Genomic DNA, 22,110 nt, shown 5'->3' on the forward strand with positions numbered 1-22,110 from the left:
CAAGCTGTATTGACTCCGTCTTTCCCTTGGACCCTTCAGCTGCGAAGAGAGGGGGGGTCTGCTGCATGGGCAACAGCAGACCCTCCATATCACCCTGCCCAGGCTCTGTAGCTTCAGCTTCACTGGAGAGGACACTCCAGCGTCATCACAAGATGTCGATTCAACACGGGAGGAGACAGATACCGTGTCACTCCCGAGTCGGACTGCACAGCCATTCTCGGCGGTGCAGATAGACTCTTAAGAAGCTACACCATCGTCTCTCGAGACGGACGGCTGCCGACGACGATGGGATGATGCTCCAACTAACTGAGCCACCCAGCCAGGGCTGAAGTGACACTTTAATCTACACTTTTTCACCTTGGATAACAGTAACTAATAAAAAGACTGCTAATTGAAGGGAATGAAATATAATACTAGTTAACAATAGACAATCAAAAATGATGTTGATAAAATATTTTATTTTCTTTACTTTAGTATAAGCCACCTGCTCTTAAAAAGTCAAATTCTCCTGGGACCATATCATCAGGATCTTCACGGTTACCACAACCAAGTGGCACTAGCAAGACTGTTATAGGTAATGAGATCCATTAAATAACTTGTTTTATTTTTGTTTTAACAGTATTGGTAGAAAAGGAAATGAAGATTGTATTCTATTCTAGATTATTCTAGATTTATAATTAGCAAGATATTTCTGGGTAAAAATGCAGTAACTTTCAATAGCTTCAGCTTTAGATATTTTATAGTCCTTTTCTTTTTTTAGCTTCATTACATATCCTTGATGTTGTTGATAAAATATTTGTTCAGAATAGTCAACCAAGTTCTTACCTTGATTGTTTGACCATTTCCCCTTCATTTATACCTATACTGCTCTAAACTTGAAAGTTATCCCTAATAGACAAATGTTTAATGGTTTGAAGATACTACTAATGTATACCTTTATTTGTATGTAAATTATAAGAAATATAGAATAGGAAATGAAGGATATTATATGTTGAATTCTTCTTAATTGATAACTTATTTAGATGTATTGCCACTAAGCCATTGTTTTATGTGATTTTTATTTCATAGTGTCACTAAAACTAATACCTTTTCGTTGTAAGGTGTGCCTTCAGGTAAAGTGTCTTCTTCAGTTAGCAGCTCTTTGGGAAACAAACTTCAGACCTTATCTCCCTCACATAAAGGGATAGCAGCCCCTCATGTAGGGTAAGTCTATATTGAATTTAATTTATTAGTGATGTTTACATACACACACATATACACAATATATACACACACATATATGTATAAATAATTCTAAGGCTTTATTTTGTTTAGATAATTGGCTTTTTGATTAACTTTAATTTCCTCTCTAAGTTCATTTGTCTTTCAATATTGCTGGTCAGATCCACAAACACTGCCTTTGAGGGTATAAGTTAGTATAATCATATTGGAAAAAAATCTGGTGACATTTATCAAGAGTCTTAAAACATTTATATTTTTTATTGAATTATGGGCATCTGGCTAAGGAAATCATTTTAAATACAAAAGATTTTTATAATAAGCATAATTATTAAGCATTATGTATCAGGCACTGTGCTAGACATGTTACCTATATTTTTATTAAAACCACCCCACTACAATATGATGAGAGGGTCAGAGAAGCAAAGTAATTCATTTGCTCAAAACTGCACAGCTGCTAGGAGTTGGAAGCAGAATACAAATCAAGATCTCTTTAGCTCTAAAAATTCGTCTCTTTTCAGATGTTTTTTATTATAATGTAAAAAATTACCTAAATGTGTCTAGCTTTGAAGAGCAAATATTGGAAATCTACAAAGGGATAATATGCAACCATAAAAATATATATAAATTTTAATAAGCTGTTTCTGCTATAACACTGATGGAATGTAGGATACAAACTCCGTGTTTGCTATGATAGAAATAAGAAAAATAAGTGTAGACAAAAAAAGACCAAATATACTGAAATGATAATAGTCGGTGATTCTTTTCCTTTTATTTAATACTTTCTAAATACTTTTCTTATTTTACTACAATTTTATATTCCTGGCTTTCAATAAAGTAGCATAATTAGCTTTCAATGATTATGTTACTGTGAAAAAATTATTGATAACACTAGAAATTTTAATAGAGGTCCTTCTAGTAGAAACTTACTTTTTCTTCCATTTTTATGTCAGAAAATTAAGGATTACTATGTCACCATTAGAGTGAAGGCTTATGTCTATATCTTTAGAAATACTGATAAAGAAATATAGCAGGAAATATAGCAAATACAGGAAATATAGCAAATATTACTTTCAGGAAAGTAATACAGGAAATATAGCAAATATTACTTTCAGATACAGGTTATTACTTTAGTTTTATATAGGAAATATTTATGAAGGTATGTATTAAATGAGAGTAATTGCCTTTTGTTTTCTAATTTGGACTGTGTCAAAAGTGCAAGAACCAAAAGGAATTTAATTTCTTTTATGGAGAAAGAAAAATAACTAACGAGATCTGATTAGTTAAATGTTTTTTCTTTTTGTTGTGCTTCCAAAAAGAGACAGGCTATCCTTAAGAAAGAGAGGTTATCAGTCGAACCAGTGGTTGAAAGTAAAAGGTTCTCACCTTCCAGTGGTAAAAACGGATTTGATTTTTTTCTTCTCTTCTGATTTGACTGTTTTATTTTATTTTATTTTATTTTATTTTATTTTATCTTATTTTATTTTATTTATTTTCCTCATCCAAGAATATGCTTATTGATTTTAGAAAGAGACAGGAAGGGAGGGAGGAAGAGAGGGAGAGAAACATCAATCGGTTGCCTTTCAAATGCGCTCGACTAGGGACTGGACCCACACATGAGCATGTGCTCTGACTCGGAATTGAACCTGTGACTTTCTGGTATGCTGGATTATGCCCAACCAACTGAGCCACATGGACCAGGGCTCTACGGATTTGACTTTAATAACTAAAATATAGACATAGTCATGTGTGTTTTAACTTACAAAGCCTCTCTAACCACATCAGAAAGAACTGCCTTCCATGTTAGTTTATAGTGTATGTACTGTTACTTATCTAATCACATCACAAAGAATTGCCTTCCATGTTAGTTTATAATGTTTGTATTGTTATTTATAGCTTCATTTGCAGTTGATTATTAATTAAAAGCTAATATTTTTCATTACCTCTCCTATCATGCTGGTAATTTTATCAGTTGGCAATATTGAGTTGTACTGACACTCAGTATTCTTAATAGGGCATGTGAAGCTGGCTGGTATAATTGAAAGAGTCCCTGACTTTGAATTAGAAAACTAGACTTCAAGGCCCTACTTTGCCACTAAAAAGCTTTATGACTTTGACTTTGTGCCTATCTCCTTTCTTGATCTTACTCTGAAAACATCTGTGACTCTGCCTAGACCCTGACAACTCACCTAAGAAAATTTGATCAACATTTGTATGATCTCTTGGACAAAATATGTTTTTACTAACAAGCAAAGATTATGAGTACATAATTTTATGTTATGCACAACTTATGATGAAGAGTTAAAATTTTCAGTTCTCTCACATCATATTAAACTGTCAAAGATAACTATTCAAACCCCAATTGTCCATTTATATATGATCCTTACATGGTAAAGGAGTGTTTTAGATACTGGGAAGAGAGCAGTGGTGTTTGCTTCTGGCTAACATATTACTATATTAACTGAAACATTACTATATTAAATAGAACTATTCATAGCTGTCTATTTAGTGGTAGACTCATTCCTTTTTTAGAGTTATTGAGGTTATAAGCTGTTTGTTTCCCTTGCTAGGTTATAAGCTCTGCGATCATAAAGCTCTGTGTGTCTGTCTTGCTTACAGATAGATATAACTATAAAGTGTTATATAATGCACAGTATATAGGCACTCAGTACGTTTTTGACAAATTTAAAAAGTAATGAATTAATAAATTCAGTCTGTCATTTGTCAGTCTGTTGTCACATCACAGAATCATGATCCTGGTACTGATAGAATAATTACATAAAGTTTGTAAGGCAACTATTATTTCCATTGACCACAGGTGATTCAGGATACAGTAAAGGAATTAAGACACCTGGTTAGCTGAAATGTCCAAGAAATTGAGCATCTTCTGTGATTAGTAAAATGAAATAATTTCAGTGATTTTTGGAATTGGTATTGTGTTCAGCTTTAAGCACGTATACCAATGATCTGTAATATTTAGCATATATTGGAATCATACCACAGAACAATTTATCCTTGTACTGGGAAAAATTCTCATGTTTGCTAATTAACTTCTAGACAACCTGTGGGTCAGCTGATTTTAATAACTTTTTTTAAGCAAAGCATACACCCAGTGGAAAATTTTCACTTATTCTAAAAGATAATTATGTTTATTCCCAGGAGATTTTAGAAGTATTATGAAGCACAGAGCTTTTAAATAAATATTGCCACATTTGAATTCTGTCACAGAGTTCACAGTCATGCCTTTAGAATTATGATTTCTTAATGGTTAATGTCCAGCTTAAGTGGATGTTTCAGCTGATAATTTTTAATAGTTAAAATGTCAAATTTCCAAGCTTTACTTCTGTTCTGTTACTGTGAAAAACAGGAGTTTACTTTGGAGCAACAGAATGCATGTAAGGAACATTGCATAATATAAAAATTAAATGTGGTTCCTAATACTTTATATTAACAGTCGTATAAATGACTGGTTTTTAAGTACCTTTTGTATTTAAATTTTTATGAACTATTGTTTTTTTTAAATTGATCTTGAAATGTCTAAAACAATCTTCAATTGCAGACTTTGGCTTCTTATGTGGACAACAGTGAATGAGACTATTGGATTAGGAAAGATAACTGTCATGGAATTAGATACTAAATTATCTGTATAAGATTGATAAATTTGGGATCAAAAATAGGAGGACACATTTCAGAACTTGGAATGCCTCAGAACATTATAACAATGGAGGTCTGTAAAGATACAGGATACCACCTGGTATTATAAAATTTTTCCCAGTATTCAGAAGTCATATTTTAATTATATCTCAATCTACTGTGCTTGCTATAATTTTACAAGACTGAGTGGTTTATTTCTTAAGAGAATTCTCTTTCATAATATCACCAGTAAACAAGGACCTCCTATAAGTTAAAGTTTATTTAAAATTAGAAATAAGTTATTGATATCATTGCCAAATATTTCTAAAACTGATCATTCAGCTATGAATATTTTGAAAGCTTGCCGAAGTTTCATTTCTTTCTAGATATACTGTTCATATCATGGCAGTTATATGCAACTATGGATAGTCATTTTAAATTAAAAAGTCTTGGTCAAAATATAAGTTTATCATCTGAAGAAATATGTTAACTTGACAAAAGTAATGTATTTTTGTTGGGGAATACAGTGTAATATAGTGATATTATCATAATATATGGTAAATTTTTAAAAATTATCACTGAAATTTGCTTTTAACGTAGATTTTCAAAATTCTTAAAATGCTGGCATTTTCTCATATATGAAATTTTGGTATTATAGAGGAGGTGATCTTTTTGAATTATGGCCTAACCTAAGAGCCAAATCCTAACACCTGTTTTTATTGGAACATGGCCATGCCCAATAGTTTTGCATTGTCTATGGCTGTCTTCATGCTCCGATGACACAGTTAAGTATTCATGAGACAGTATAACCCACAAAGCCTAACCTACTTGCTGTCTAACCCTTTAAGGAAAAGTATGCCGCTCCTTATTTTAGAATAAGTAAGTTATGGGTTTTTAAGGATTCTTCATTCACACCCAAAGACAGAACTGGAATTTTTTGAAATCATTTGGGCTCTCTAGGAACTTTTGCTATAGATTAGTATTCTGTGGAACCAAAGTATTTTGTAACTTTTATTAATCTAGCACTATTCAATGATCGAATTCAAAGAACAGCGAAGGATTGAAAATATACTTTCATGTTGACTATGACCAAATCTAGGTGCCAATTTAAGGGCATATATTATGGGATTGAAATTCTATGTTGTGTTGCATGATCAGATTGCTTAGTATACACCAAAATGTTTGCTCTGTGAGGGTGCTTGGTTGGCTTCAAAGTACCCTCCTTTGTTTTCCTTAGCAGCAGCAAGACTACTTTTACCGATGAATGGATTTATTTATTCTGCCTTAATTCCTTGCAGACCTTGGGTGTATAATAATTGCTGTTACTGAATTGGAGCCTTTAAACAAAAATGGCATTGAAGCACTCTATAAAAACATTGATCTTGTTAGTTCGATAATTGGGTACTATCAGATTGAAATGATATCCCCCAAACTTTGTGAATAATTAAAAATACATAATAAAATGGATTTGTCATTGTACTTTCCCAATATTTATTAATTTTCAGAGTAACCTCAGAAGTAGACGATGTATGAATTCTCTGTGAAAATCCACAAAATTACATTTTGTTCATAATTTGAAACAACTGAGGCCCTTGAAGTCAAGGCAAAATATGTAATAGACACAGACTTCCTGGTTTCTATACTCACATTATTCACCTCCTTAACTGATGTCACAAGACCAAGAAAGACATAGAGAAGAAACTTCAACCAGAGAATGATCAGATGAATTGATGCCTTCAAATTTCCTTTGATAATATCACCACTTACGCAAAACTTTAAATTTCTTTTAAAATTTCCCTTCATCTTGTTGCTGCTTTAAATTATCTTTCATGCTACTAGAGGTAGAGGCATAGAACTAAGAGGTTTGATAGAAAAGATGACACGAGCAAGGACATGTCTATGTATACCAAAATAATATGATGACAGTACATGAGAAAAGTCTGTTACATCTTAGATCTGGGTAGCTTAGGGAAAGATTTAAATATTCTTTCATAAACTAGTATTTTTTAATTGTATTTAATTACTTCAACATTGGCTTTTATTATTTAAAAATATATGTGTAATTAAGATTTTATATGTATATATTTTATATATGTTATATATAATGTGTTTATATGCATAAACTTTTATATATGTAAAATTTTGATTATATTAGCTTTATAAATTAATTTTTGCATGATTATACCTTGATATGAACGTAGTGTAGAGTAGCAGATTATAGCAGATCATAAGTTTAAGTGATTTTTAGTTTAAGATTAACATTTACTTACAGTTAGCCTAAGTAACATTTCAATTGTGTGTGTGTTTACATATATACACATATATAGGTAGATAAATAGATCAACTAAGTTGCTTTTATAACACAGATATATGGCATGTTGATAAATCATCATTGCAACCTGCTTTTCAATTAGGTTTTCAAAATTTAAAAATACAATCCTCTCATGTACGGAATATTTCCATTTGATAATTACCTCTAGGTTTTTATTAGACTTTACAATCTACTTACCAAAATTGAACTTCATTGTATCGTATATAAGATCTGAGTAGTTCTTATATTAGAGGAATCTTTCTTAAAAATGTAATTTAAGATTTTCTAAATTCTAATTTTCGTAACTTTTTTCTGAAAAGAAAATAAAATCTCCTATTCCTTATTCCAAATCCAGATTCATTTTGTTGAGATGGCAGTTAGAACAGTAATGTTTTAATAATTGTTAAACAATTCCAAAGAAATTCTGATTTGTTACTTTAAATTCCAAATAGGTAACTTTTTCACAAATAAAATAAACTATCAAATTTTATCTCAAACATTTTAGAAATTATGTTTAATATATATTTAATGAAGGCATTTTTTTTTAAACTTTAAAATGTCTTAAGTAATGGACGCATCACCACTTGCAAATAATTACTATCATCCTGTTAAGTATAACAAAATGCCTGTTATGTTTAGGATACTAAAAGAACATAAAAGTGGATGAAATATGTTTCTCCTTAGAGACCCTTATAATCTAGAAAAATGAATACATTCTTTTTAGACACTAAACTCCATAAGAACAAGCATGAAGTCTCTCATTTATCATGAAATCTCCAGAATGTAGCACAGTGTCTGACACATAGTAGGTGCTCAGGATCTGTATAGTCAAGCAAATGCATGGAAGCATGAATGAGCAAACAGATGTCCCTTTAAAAAGTGTACTAAAAATTAACAATCAGTGGCGTGTTATTCAATAGACATTCAAGATAGTTCTCCTAATTTCATAATTTAATTTTCCCTGTCCCCTACTATGAATACATATTGGCTGGTGATAGTATACGTATATGATTCAGTTATTTGGTTTATATAAAACAATGAAATATCTGCAGACCAGCAATTCTTCTATTATCCTCTAGATGGAGATACTTTATACTTTTGGCATGGCTACTTCACATTTTACCTGGTAATTTTTCACAATTACCATCCATGTTTTTTCACATAAAGTTATTTTTACTTTTCTCTGCATAAATTTCTAAAATAGTCATTCTTTGTTAGAAAGTTAAATTAGGTAAAGATATACCATATTTATTTGATTTCTTATTTTATATTTCAATTTTAAAGTACAGGAGAAATGATAAAATAAAATTATAAAGAAGAAAAAAGAGAAAGGTTATATGACTTCAGGGAAGGGAAAAAGATTATTTGGGAACAAGCATTGGATCTGTCTTATTTACTGGAATAACAATTTCCAATTTGCTTCTAGCTTCACACATTTTACTTGAAACAGTTGTTGTCTTAAGTGTCTTCGTTCATCTCATTGCCCTGCTATGCATAAATGTGGCATTTCTTTGGCTAATCATCAAAACTGGCAAGATGGCCTGCATGATGAGAATTTTTATACTTAATAATGGACATTGGATGAACTTTCTGAAGATTCCTTTGATATTAGTCTGTACCTTGGCAGTGAGATAATTAAGAGCTTGGGGAGTAGATTTCTGATGTACCAGAATATTGTCTTTAAAATTTTTTTGTCTAAAGAAAACAAATATAGCAATCTCCTTATGGGTACACCTTTATATATTTTAATAGTAAGATGGACAAGTTAGGCCCTCCACTTCGAACTGGAAGACATGTGCAAAGGTTCTATGACAGTGATACAAAATCAGACAATGCCATCAAAAGACATGAGTTATTACCCACTTACAAGTAAGTATTTGAGACTCAGTTTGGTTAATTTTTTTCAGATATTTCCTTAAAAGCTTTATATACTGGGATATTATAAACTTGTACATTCTTATACTTAAAAAATCTCATTTCAATCATTTTTAAGCCAAGAAGTACTAAATAATCTTTTAGGACTTAAAACAATTTGGTTTTTGCTGAACATTTCTATTGTCCTAAAGTGGTTTTTAAAGCATACATTTTATTCCATTAAATTTTAATTTTTAGGAGGGCTGAAACAGCAGTCACTGTCAATAAAATTATTTTTAATAAGCTGTTTTTAGGAGTAATATTTTTGAAGAGGATAGGAAATATGCTATATACACAAGTATTATATAATATTGCTAGATCATCTTTTAGTTAAGCAAATGATAAATGGTTATTAAAAAGGCAGAAAAAATAATCTTAGAAAACATTTAATCTAGAGATCCTTAGTCTTTTTGTTAGATGGTTATAAATTCTATCTAAAACAGACAAAGGATATGGAAGTCATTTTGGAACTCTTCTACATAAGTCTTCAAGGTTTACTCGTTTGGGCTCCAGTACAAGGCTAGCACGCTCATTTTAAAACAATGAAACTGCGGCCTAATAAATTAAGTTACTTATTAAAGTTGAAAAATATATTAGAATTCACTTAGGTAACTTTTAAACCAAGGTCTACTACACAACATTCTCTTATCGTGTATGAAAAGTAATAATAAATTTAACTAGATATACAATAAAATAAAGATGGGAGAAGTCTTATAGTTATTAGTAGCCAACAGCCATGAGTTATTTTTAAGTAGTTAATGATAAGTCCATGAAGGAAGAATCTGCCTGAGCCATTTTTCTTTGTACTACTGCTGCTGTCTGTAGGTGCTGAAGCAGATGTCAAAGAAATACCAACTAGCAGTGTGCTAGATTAAATGCAATTCCAAAATTAAAACTTTTATAACTGCTTGAACTATGTATAGCAGGCAGATTTGACCATGTGAGAATGGGGCAATGTGTCAAGCACTGATCAAGACAGTTTTTCACAATGTCTAAGAATGATCTTAACATTCAGATTCTGACTTCTAGAAGATATTACTAAAAATATGTGATCGACATTTAATTAAGGTGGTTATTGTTTATAATCTTATATTTCCCTAATTTTTTAATTCTAATTATTTAAACATTTTTAAATTATATAGTGAAATTGTGTGTGTGTGTATGCATGGGTGTCTTGGTATTATCTGTATATCTCATGTATAAGACTTGCTTCCAGAGCCAAAAAATAAAAAGCATGTCCTTTTTATTCCTTTAATGACTTTCATTGGAAGAGTTGCCATTTATTGGCAATGATTTTTCAGAGATCGAATTTGTAAAAAGGCATAGTAGCAATTCTTCAACATCCTAGACAGGCTATCTTACAGCAGAGTAGAATTTACCTCATTGATGGAATTGCAGTGACTGTTTGAAAGCCATTTGAGGTCCAGGGTAACCCATCCATGCACTACAGTGAAAGGTGATTCTTGTCGAAGTTTGGCAATAATTTAAAGTAACTATTCAAAGCAGCTTCTCTGAATGCTGCCAACATTGCATATATGACCCACCTAAATCCAAGTTCAAGTACTCTGGCCATGTAATAGCTTTGCAAATTACTTAATCTCTCTGAATATGAATATTTATCCAACTTTAAAATTGGAATAAAGAATACTCTCAGAGATTTTTGTGAAGATTAAACAAAGTTCTATATGTATCATATATGGCATATAGTGGTGTTTGAGATATTGTATTACCTATATTATTTTCAAGATAGCTGTTTAAAATTTTAGGAACTGCTCTCCAACTTTGCTGTGTAAGTAGACAAAGAAGAATTTCAGCCAAAGTTTAAAAACTTTAAAGGAAATTTAAAAAGCATTCTGCTTGATTATTATATAACATTGCTTGTTTCTGAAATGAAAAGATTCGGGTAAATCTCAAAAGAGGGAGAGGGAACTAACACTTTATTGAACATCTAACCACTGGTTTAGTACCATACTGTCTGTATCACGTTGGTAAGTTACTAAACCACTCATTGCCTCACTTGCCACATTTGTAAAGTGGCGTTTTTAATTCTATCTACTATGAGAATTAACTAAGCTTACATATGCAGGCAATTAGAAATGTAGCTGTACCAAATATAGTAAGCACTGTTATATAAATGTGAACTTGTAGTAGTAGCAATAGCCATAATAATAGTATCAGCAGCAGCATTGCTAAATATTCGTATAAATTGCAAATTTTGTCTTATAATTTCCTTTATAAGTGAGGATGGTGACATTTTATTTTATTTTAATTTTTAAGTATATATTATTGATTATATTGTTACAATAGCTTCAATGTTTTTCCCCCGTTGCTCCACTCTGCCCAGTACCGCCCCTGCCCCAACAATGTCCCCCACCCCTTTCATGTCTATGGGTCATGCATACAAGCTCTCCAGCTTCACCGTTTCCTATATTATCTTTTTTTTAAAAAATGATTAATTTTTTATAACAATAAAAAATAACGATACCCCACTCGCAGACTTAAGACACTTTATACTCTTATAAAAAACAATGGGCAGAGATCTCCTGCTTCTCAAGATCCTTCAAGCTGGGCATGGTCATCGTCCTACCTACCCATGGGTCCAGAAATCCCTAGTAAGACTGGGGATGTGGAGGGGAGGGAGGCCTTCCCACATGGGGAAGGATCTTGCAGATTCCAATTGAGTTGGCTGTACCCGGACAATGGCATGCTTGGTTTAACAGGCTGGCATCCTTGTTATATTCCAGCCACTTAGTTCAGCCACACCATTGAGTCTCAGGAGGCAGCAATGCAGACAGGATTAAGTGAGGCCTATACGTACAATCACTCTGGTTGAATTTTGCTCGTTTGTTTGTGTTGTTCAGTAGTTTCCTGTAATACGTGATAGGATAAGGTTTTTTTCTTTCGTTGCCTGGCTTATTTCACTAAGCATAATTCTGTCTAGGTCCATCCATGTTGTTGCAAATGGTAGAAGTCCATTCTTTCTTTCTGCTACATAGTACTCCATTGTGTAAATGTACCACAGTTTTTTGATCCACTCATCTACAGATGGGCACTTAGGTTGTTTCCAGCACTTGGCTATTGTAAATAGTGCTGCTATGAACATAGGGATGCATAGGTTCTTTTGAATTGGCGTTTCAGGATTCTTTGAATATAATCCTAGCAATGGAATTGCTGGTTCAAAAGGCAGTTCCATTTTTAGTTTTTTGAGGTAATTCCATACTGTTTTCCATAGTGGCTGCACCAATCTGCATTCCCACCAGCAATGCACCAGGGTTCCCATTTCTCTGCATCCTCTCCAGCACAAGTTGTTTGTTGATTTGTTGATGATGGCCATTCTGACTGGTGTGAGGTGGTATCTCATTGTGTTTTTTATTTGCACCTCTCTGATGGCTAGTGATGTTGAGCAATCTTTCATATGTCTACGGGCCCTCTGTATGTCCTCTTTGGAGAAGTGTTTGTTCAGGTCCTTTGCCCATTTTTTAATTGGGTTGTCTGTCTTCTTGGTGATGAGTCATATGAGGTTTTTATAAATTTTGGAGATCAATCCCTTGTCTGAGATGTCATTGGCGAATATATTTTCCCATATGGTTGGTTTCCTTTTCATCTTGTTGATGTTTTCTTTTGCTGAGCAGAAACTCTTTTAGTTTGATGTAGTCCCATTTGTTTATTCTATGCTTTATTTCACTTGCCTTAGGAGATATACCAGTGAAAATGTTGCTACGTGGGATATTTGAAATTTTTCTGCCTATGTTTTCCTCAAGGACTTTTATGGTACCACAGCTTACATTTAAATCTTTGATCCATCTTGAGTTTATTCTGGTGTATGGTGTAAGTTGGTGATCTAGTTTCATTTCTTTGCATGTCCCTGTCCAGTTCTGCCAACCATTTGTTGAAGAGGGTTTTTTCACTCCATTTTCTGTTCCTTCCCCCTTTGTCAAATATTAGTTGACCATATAGACCTGGGTTTATTTCTGGGCTCTCTATTCTGTTCCATTGATCTGTATGTCTGTTCTTATCAGTCTTACCATACTGTTTTGATTACTGTGGCCTTGTAGTATAATTTGATATCAGGTATTGTGATTCCTCCTACTGTGTTCTTCTTCCTCAAGATTCCTGTGGCTATTCGGGCTCTTTTTTGGTTCTATGTAAAATTTTGAAGTATTTGTTCTAGGTCTGTGAAATATGTCATTGGTATTTTAATAGGGATTACATTGACTCTATAAATTGCTTTGGGTAGTATGGACATTTAAATGATGTTGATTTTTTCCATCCATGAACATGGTATATGCTTCCCTTTATTTGCATCTTCTTTAATTTCTTTCTTCAGTGTTATGTAGTTTTCTGAGTACGGGTCTTTTACTCTCTTGGTTAAGTTTATTCCTAGGTATTTTATTTTTCTTGTTGCTATAGTAAATGGGATTTTTTTTCTAGTTTCTATCTCAGATATTTTATTGTTGGTGTACAGAAATGGCTTTGATTTCTGAATATTGACTTTGTACCCTGCTATTTTGCCAAATTCACTTATTAGGTCAAGTTGTTTTTTCGTGGAGTCTATAGGGTTTTCTATGTACACTTATAATATCATCTTCAAATAACGACAGTTTTACCTTCTCTTTTCCAACTTGGATGCCTTTTATTTCTCTTTCATGTCTGATTGCTGTGGCTAGAACTTCCAAGACTATGAACAGGAGTGGAGAGAGTGGACATTCTTCTCTTTTTCCAGACCTCAGGGGGAATGCTGTCAGTTTTTCCTATTTAGTATGATGTTGGCTTCAGGTTTCTCATATATGGCCTTTATTATGTTGAGGTATGCTCCCTCTCTTCCCATTTTGCTGAGAGTTTTCATCATAAATGGGTGTTGTACTTTATCAAATGCTTTTTCAGCATCTATTGATTTGATCATGTGGTTTTTGTCTTTTATTTTGTTTATGTGATGTATTATGTTTATTGATTTGTGAATATTAAACCATCCTTGCATCCCTGGGATGAATCCCACTTGATCGTGGTGTATGATCTTTCTAATGTGTTGCTGGATCCTGTTTGCCAATATTTTGTTGAGGATTTGAGCATCTTTGTTCATCAGCAATAATAGCCTATAGTTTTCTTTCTTTGATGTGTCTTGACCTGGTTTTGGAATTAGGGTAATACTGGTTTCATAGAATGAGTTTGGGAGTCTTCCCTCTTCTTGGATTTTTTTGAATAGTCTGAGAAGGATAGGAGTTAGTTCTTTCCTAAATGTTTTGTAAAATTCATCTGTGAAGCCATCTGGTCCAGGGCTTTTTTGTGCTGAGAGTTTTTTGATTACTGCTTCAATTTCACTAGTTGTTATTGGTCTGTTCAGGCTTTCTACTTCCTCATGACTCAGTGTTGGAAGATTATATGTTCCCAGAAATTTGTCCATTTCATCTAGGTTATCAAATTTCTTGCCATACAGTTGTTCGTAATAATTTCTTACAATCCTTTGGATTTCTGTGGTATCGATTGTGATTTCTCCTCTTTCATTTCTGATTTTATTTATTTGGGTACTCTCTCCTTTTCTTGATGAGCCTGGTTAAAGGCTTGTCGATTTTGTTCATCTTTTCAAGGAACCAGCTTGTACTTTGTTGATCTTTTGAATTGTTTGTTTAGTCTCTATGTCATTTAATTCTGCTCCGATCTTGATGATTTCCTTCCTCTACTCGCTCTGGGCTTTGTTTGTTGTTCTTCCTATAGTTCTTGTAGCTGTAGGGTTAGATTTTTTTTATTAGAGATTCTTCTATCCTTTTTACGTAGGTCTATATTGCTATGAACTTTCTTCTCAGGACTGCTTTCACTGTATCCTAAAGGTTTGGGGTTGTTGTGTGTTCATTATCATTTGTTTCCAGAAACTTTTTGATTCCTTCTTTGATGTCGTTGTTAATTCATTCATTATTTAATAGCATGTTATTCATTCTCCCTGAGTTTGAATGTTTTTGTTTTTCCTTGAGGTTTATTTCCAGTTTTAAGCCATTGGGATCTGAGAAGATGCTTGATATAATTTCAGTTTTTTTGAATTTGTTCAGGCTTGTTTTGTGTCCTACCATGTGGTCTATCTTTGAAAATGTTCCATGTGCATTTGAAAAGAATGTATATTTTGCTTCTTTGGGGTGAAAAGTTCTATATATATATATCAACTAAGTCCATTTGATCTAGTGTTGTTCAATGCTTCAATATCCTTGGCGTTTCTTTGCTTCGAAGATCTGTCCATTGTTGACAGTGGAGTGCTAAAGTCCCCTGCTATGAGTGTGTTGCTGCCTATATCCTTCCTGAAGTCTTTCAAAAATTCCCTTACATATTTGGGTGCTCCTGTGTTGGATGCATATATGTTTACAAGAGTTATATCTTCTTGATGGCTTTTCCCCTTAAGTATTATTAAATGTCCTTCTTTATCTCTTTATATGGCCTTTACTGTGAATCTGTTTTGTCTGATATAAGTATTGCTACCCCAGCTTTTTTTATGTCCATTTGCTTGAAATACTTTTTTCCATCCCTTCACTTTCAGTCTGTGTAGATCTTCAGTTCTAAGGTGGGTCTCTTGTAGACAGCGTATATGTGGGTCATGCTTTCTAATCCATTCAACCACCCTACGTCTTTTAATTGATGCATTTAATCCATTTACATTTAAGGTTATTATCAATAGGTACTTATTCATTGTCATTTTCCCCATTTTGTACTTGTGTTCCTCTCTGTCTCTCTGTTTCTTTGTCCTTTTAAAGCAGACCCTTTAGCATCTCTTCCAGTGCTGGTTTGGTGGAGATGTATTATTTTAGCCTTTTTTTTTTATCTTGGAAAGTTCTTATTTTACCTTCCATTTTGAATGAGAGCCTTGTTGGGTTGAATATTCTTGGTTGTAAGCCTTTGTTTTTCATTGCTTGGAATATTTTTTGCCATTCCCTTCTGGCTTGTAGTGTTTCTGATGAGAAATCTGATGATAGCCTTATTGGAGCTCCCTTGTATGTTATTAGTTGTTTCTCTCTTGCTGCTTTTAGGATTCTCTCTTTGTCTTTGAATGTTGCCCTTTCAATTATGATATGTCTCGAAGAGGGTCTGTTGGCGTTCATCTTCATGGGATCTTCTGTGCTTCTTGGACTTGTATGACTCTTTCTCTCATCAAGTTAGGGAAGTTTTCTGTCATTACTTTTTCAAACAGGTTTTCTATTCCTTGCTCCTTTTCTTCTTATTCTGGAATTCTTATGATATGGATATTATTACATTTCATGGTGTCCTGCAGCTCTCTTAGAACGTCTTCATTCTTTATCAGTCTTTTTTCATTTTGTTGCACTGTCTGGGAATTTTTTTCTACATTGTCCCTCAGCTTGCTGATCCAATCTTCTGCTTCCTCTAGCCTGCTTTTAATTCCCTCTACTCTGTTTTTCAATTCAGAAATTGTATTCTTCATTTCCTCCTGGCTCTTATTGATAGATTCTGTGTTCTTTTTTATGCTGGTGTAATTCTCAGTAAGGTCTTTGCAGTTTCCCTGGAGTTCTTTGTAGTTTTCTTTGAGCTCCCTGATCTCACTGAGCTTCCCTATAATCCATGTTTTGAATTCCATGTCTAATAGTTTGCATACCTCTATTTCATTTAGCATTCTTTCTGGGGATTCCTCCTTTCCTTTCTATGGAGGTTTGTTTCTCTCTCCCCTTTTTTGTGACTCTTCGTGTTTGTTGCTGCTTCTTAGATTGATCTGCAGTTCTTGGATCTGCTCTTGGTGGCATCAGATCGTGTACCAGTCTGGGCCTAGGTAGCCTGTTGGAGACTACCAGAGATCTACTGCCTCTGTCTGTCTCCTTTAGTTGTTAATCTATTTAATCTGTGATCAGCCATCAGGTTTAAGGATCGAGGGTGGGGCACCTTAATTCCTGTAGGCGGGGCTTTTGCTTCCCCTCAGGCTTATGCCACTTGGAGGGGAATGGTCTGCCTGCAGTATGGGGAATGAGTCAGCACCGGGACCTGCTCAGCTGCTCCCCCAGTTCTCCCCCCAAAGCCACTGCCCCGAATTTTCCTCAAGCATATCCAGTCCTCTTTGTTCTCCCTCCGCTTGAGCCCAGGGTAAGTGGGTGTCAAAACACTTTTGTGCGTGATCCGCTTAAAAGCTGTTTTTCTCCAGCTGTTTCTCTCAGGCTCACAAGAAACCCTGTGGCTTTTGGTTTTCACAGTTGGATGTTATTTTACTTTCCACTCTGTTGCTGTAGGCTGGGAAGCCAGCTGGGGGTTTAGACCTTGCCCTTCTCAGGGGGAACTCCTGACTGCTGGCTGCTTCTCAATCCCTACAGCTGCCACCGATGGGAGCCCAGCCAGCCCTTTCGCATCTCTGCACTTCCTACTATTCATGTTGTGATGAAGTGGCCTTTTCTGTCTCTCCGTGGTTATAGGACTCTTCTCCAGCTAGTGTTCAATTGCGCATTCCAGCCTATTTCTCCACAACCAAGTTGCAAATCCAGACTGGTCCTGGGAGGTAGCCAGCACAGCTTCCACTTACTCCTCTGCCATCTTGTATCTCATGAGGATAGTCACATTTTATAAATGAGGGAGCTTGGTCTCAGATATTGACCATAGTCACAAAGTTGGTCAATAGCAGTTGGGATTTGAATACAGATTCATCTGTATCTCAGAGCCTGTGCTTTCACCATTAACTGTCATACAACTATCTAGTTTTCCTTTGATTTCTGGAGTCTCAAAAAAGAGAACCAACCAATACTTTCCCTCTACTGTGAGTGATAGCCAAGGCCATGCAGTTAGTGAAATTAAATCTTTTTTTTAAGGTTTTATTTATTTATTTTTAGAGAGAAGGGAAGGGAGAAAGAGAAACATCTATGTGCAAGAGATACATCAATTGGTTCCCCCTCATATGCTGCCAACTGGGAACCTGGCCTATAGCCCAGGCATGTGCCCTAACTGGAAATCGAACCAACAACCTTTGGGTTCACAGGCTGGCACTGAATGCACTAAGTCACACAAGCCAGAGCTGAAATTAAATTTTTAAAGGAAAAACTATATTTACCTCTTTAATTGGGTTGATGTTTCTCACAATAGACTTTCATGAGTTGAATGTTACTCTTTCAAGTGGCTAGCTAATATTTAAGTGATTAGCTGATTTTTTTTTTACCATATCTCATATGTTTAACATATTATTTAACAGTGATTTGTAGGCATTTAACAAACCATATCCTTATTTTGAGGGTACTGTTCATTTTAAACTTTAAAAAACTTAGAATTTTTCAGAATGATTAACTTAAATATTTCATGTAAAGCATATATACATATTTTAATTGAGTTTATATGCCATCAAGGTAATGTTAGTAAATGAAAAATGCTTTGGTTTATCTTTAGTTTTAACTACTGTTGTTTTCAGTGTTAAAATAATTATTTGGATTTTAATCTTTTGACTTAACTCTGTACAGCCTCTAGTATTTTTCTAATCATGCAAGTAGCAATTTAAGAAGTAAATGATTACTATTCAATACTTTTTCACTGCCACTTCTTTCTCTCTAGAGCTAACATCAAACCTCGAAATTCCACACCACCCAGTTTGGCACGAAATCCTGCCTCAGGTGTTCTTACAAGCAAAAGAAAAACATATGGTGAGAGCTACACAGTCAGGTATGTTTAACTTTGATATTTTAATAACTACAATAAAAATGAATATATATAATTTTCCAAGGGTCCTATACAAAAATACGTGTCAGGCTTTGATAGAAAAATCTTTTTTCTTTTGCTTCTGATTTAATCTGGCCTTTAATTTGTAAACTTAATAAATAGTTTGGACATGAATAATATTGTCCTATACTTTGTCGTTTGAATAATAATAATGTTGTGAATGCTCAAGGATAGTTTGTTTGGTTCCACTGGATTAATGTGTGTTTTTTATGTCTTTGTTTTTAACTACATTTTGAATAATAAACTCCTGAAACCACTGCTATTGTAATTTTCAGCAGCATTTTTATACATTTAAACTCCCCTGCTGATGTTTATTCATGTACTCCCCTTTCTAAACTATCACAATATTTGTATAACTTTGACATTCACTCTGTTTTTAAGCATCTAATGAAATTGTCCCAGTTATAGATATTTTTTATGTACATTTCAACTTAGTCCGGAAAGTTTTAAGGCAAGGTGCATAAATTCATGATGTACAGTGAGATACAATAATTTTTTAAGTGAAAGAAAAATAGAAAGAGAAACAATGAGAATCAACAGTGAAAAAAGGAATGAAGCTAGTCCACGAAATGTTCCAGAAAGTTTTAAGATGAGGTACATATAGGTACCATAACTTCAAGGTACTTAGCTTTCAGGAAAGCAAGGGACATAAATATAAAGGAAGCTAGAGGTCAGATTGGTAAATTAACCCTGATACTGCAGCTCCATTGAGGTTTTGACTAAGCTTCACCACTTACCGACTTCAGTTTTCATGTCATTATGAGAAGTAAGAGTTGATTTCTTGGACCTACACAAAGTGTAGCAGTAGAGACTCAGCTTTCTCTTCCCTCCTGCATGCCTCTTCTCTAAGCCAAGACTTTTAAAATGCCTAGCAAGTGGCATCCTAGGCTCAGTTAGAGCTGCTTCTATGACAATATGTTACACTTGGCATTAGAATTAATTACAGGAAATAAGGAGTAATAGCAAGGCAAGTTTGGGTGTTTCTCTGAGCCAGTGACCAAATGACAGCTCAGGTGTGAACGAGGGCTCACATATGGATGTAGGGACAGTTTAATTAGACATTCTGTGTCCCCAAAGGAACAATATCTCTTGTAAAAATCCCATATCCATGGCTTCCAGGTTTTCCTGAGTATATGATCTGTCCAGTTTCAGTGGACTACATGTAAGCCCTGTTGCCTAGGAAAACATCCCCTTTATAAGGTTTTCATTAAATAGGCAGGAAGTTATCCCAAGGTCAGATGTGTCCACTGAATATGAGAAAGTTCTGTTAACCTTTTCTCACAATACTCAAAGGATAGGTTAGGGGAAAAAATAATCCACCAACCAGGAAGAGGAGACCCCAAGGAAACTTGTCTGTCTTAGCCATGGCTCAGAGGAATGCAAGAGTTCCCACTGATCTTTCATAACTATAGGCTTACCTTCACATGAATTTAGGTTTGCAAATATAATATCTGCATATTCTAAGGAATTCTTTGCTGGAAAAATAACTTAATTTGGTTTAGTAGCTCTCTCCAGTTCTCACAGGTAAGCCAACAGGAACTCACAGTTCTGACTTAGAAGACACCCAGGGAAATTCCAAACTATACAAAGAAACTAGCAATCAGTCACCAGCAAAAAAAAACAAACAAACAATACTTAAGATATTGAAATCATCAAATATTGATTTATAAAATAAGTCTGTTTAAAGTATATAAAGAAATAAGAGGGAATTGGAATCATTAACAATGACAAATAGTGTTACAGAAAGATTTGAACATCTGTGCAAAAGAACCAAACAGAATTCAGCATAAGGAAAAAGCTAGACTTAAAAGATGATATAAATTATAGATTAAACACAGTGAAAGAAAAGAGAAGTGAACTAGAAGATAGATTTAAAGACATTCTTTAGGGACAAATACAATGCTAAAGAAAACATTTAGAACTTCAGTATTTACTAAAAGAGGTTTTTGTTTTTGTTTTTTCTTAATCTGAACTAGAAGAATATTAAACATGAGATTAAGCAAGCTTTTAGTCATGCTTAGTATTGTGCCCCTATGGGGGGTTGAAAACAACTGATGGGTACATTTTTCTGTACTTCTGCAGGCCAGATGGAGGCTATGTATCCTCACTCAATGGTGGAAACATTAAAGGCATTGAAGGAAATTCATCTGGACACTTACCAAAATTCTGCCATGAGTGTGGGACTAAATATCCTGTAGAATGGGCAAAGTTCTGTTGTGAATGTGGCATTCGGAGAATGGTTCTGTGAACAAAATCCCAAATGAAAAATAGCAAAGTCTAGAGTTTGATGACTATTGCTGCTTCCAGATAGAGCATTTCCCCTAGTTATTTTGTCCTAAAACACTTTTCTCGGCAATTTTTGGAGCTGAATTCCCCTGGCTATGTAATGTGTGTGGGTGCATGTGTATATATGTGTACATATTCTGTATATAATAAATACCTGATACCCCAACTATACCATTCAAGGAGATACTCCTTCATCTGTTAGCAAATAATTTCAAGTGGAATCATTAACTTAGATATTATATTCTTCTGTTGTTGTTCAAACATGTTAAGTATTCTGCAAACCCTCAAACTCCAGTGCTTAGTCCTTCAAGCTTTAGGATGATCATTACTTTGAGTAAAAAGTCAGAATAAATGTTTTCTTATTGGTGACTATTTTTAGATAGTATCTATGATTAGGTAAGATGGGATGCTTGGAATTGAAGAGAATATTTTTAGTTAAATAGGTCATTTTGCTATAGAGCTCTTCAACAATTAATTTTATAAATATTTTTTAAGAAGGGAAAAAAAACCCTAAGTTCTATGTTACCCTTTACTTAGTTTATGATTAGTGATATAATTTAAATATTTTTACTCATTCTCAAAATACAATTATGCAATTTTCTTTGCAGAGATACAAGGCTGAAAATACAAATGTATCTAATTCTTGTTATTACTGAGTATTTTACCTGTGTGTATCAAAGTATATTCTTTCTACTTCCAGCTGCATCTTCAGATTTCACTTTCTTTTCCATAACTTCATGTCGAAAGAATAGTTTTAATTTACTACTTCATGCTTACAAAGTTTGAAAATGTAATTAATATGTTGCAAGAACGTCCTTCAAAATCTTATGTTTATCTCTATGTGTCTGAATATAGAAGAAATTATTTAATGGGTTTTCAAAAAAACCACCTCACCTAATAAGTAATAATTATGGTAAATAATTAGTAGCGGAGGGCATACAGGTAAAAGATTTGAATTTTAGCCCCTTGAGGTATAGTTAGATGCAGTTATGAGTAGGTTAAGAAAATACCTAATTTTTCCTACTTATATTTCCTTCTTAGTTTTTCATGTTGAAACACCATTCACTTCACAA

At 33.9% G+C, this 22,110-nt stretch overlaps 1 protein-coding gene across 2 annotated transcripts in view; it reads left to right on the forward strand.

The window, feature by feature from the left end:
- Positions 1–21,662, forward strand: part of ZC2HC1A (zinc finger C2HC-type containing 1A) — a 57,211-nt gene extending 35,549 nt beyond the window's left edge. The window contains exons 6-10 of one of the 2 annotated variants that reach the window (XM_090282894.1): positions 475–574; positions 1,101–1,203; positions 8,915–9,031; positions 18,587–18,694; positions 20,834–21,662. In XM_090282894.1, coding sequence (XP_090139020.1) covers positions 475–574; positions 1,101–1,203; positions 8,915–9,031; positions 18,587–18,694; positions 20,834–20,999 — 594 coding nt within the window. In that variant the 3' untranslated portion in view covers positions 21,000–21,662. The remainder of the gene's footprint in view (positions 1–474; positions 575–1,100; positions 1,204–8,914; positions 9,032–18,586; positions 18,695–20,833) is intronic. The other variant, XM_090282895.1, reaches the window with a different exon arrangement.
- Positions 21,663–22,110: the final 448 nt, after the last annotated feature.

The sequence above is a fragment of the Furipterus horrens genome, unplaced genomic scaffold, assembly GCF_987537825.1.
Source record: "Furipterus horrens unplaced genomic scaffold, mFurHor1.1.pri manual_scaffold_7, whole genome shotgun sequence".
In the NCBI taxonomy this organism is placed as follows: domain Eukaryota; kingdom Metazoa; phylum Chordata; class Mammalia; order Chiroptera; family Furipteridae; genus Furipterus; species Furipterus horrens.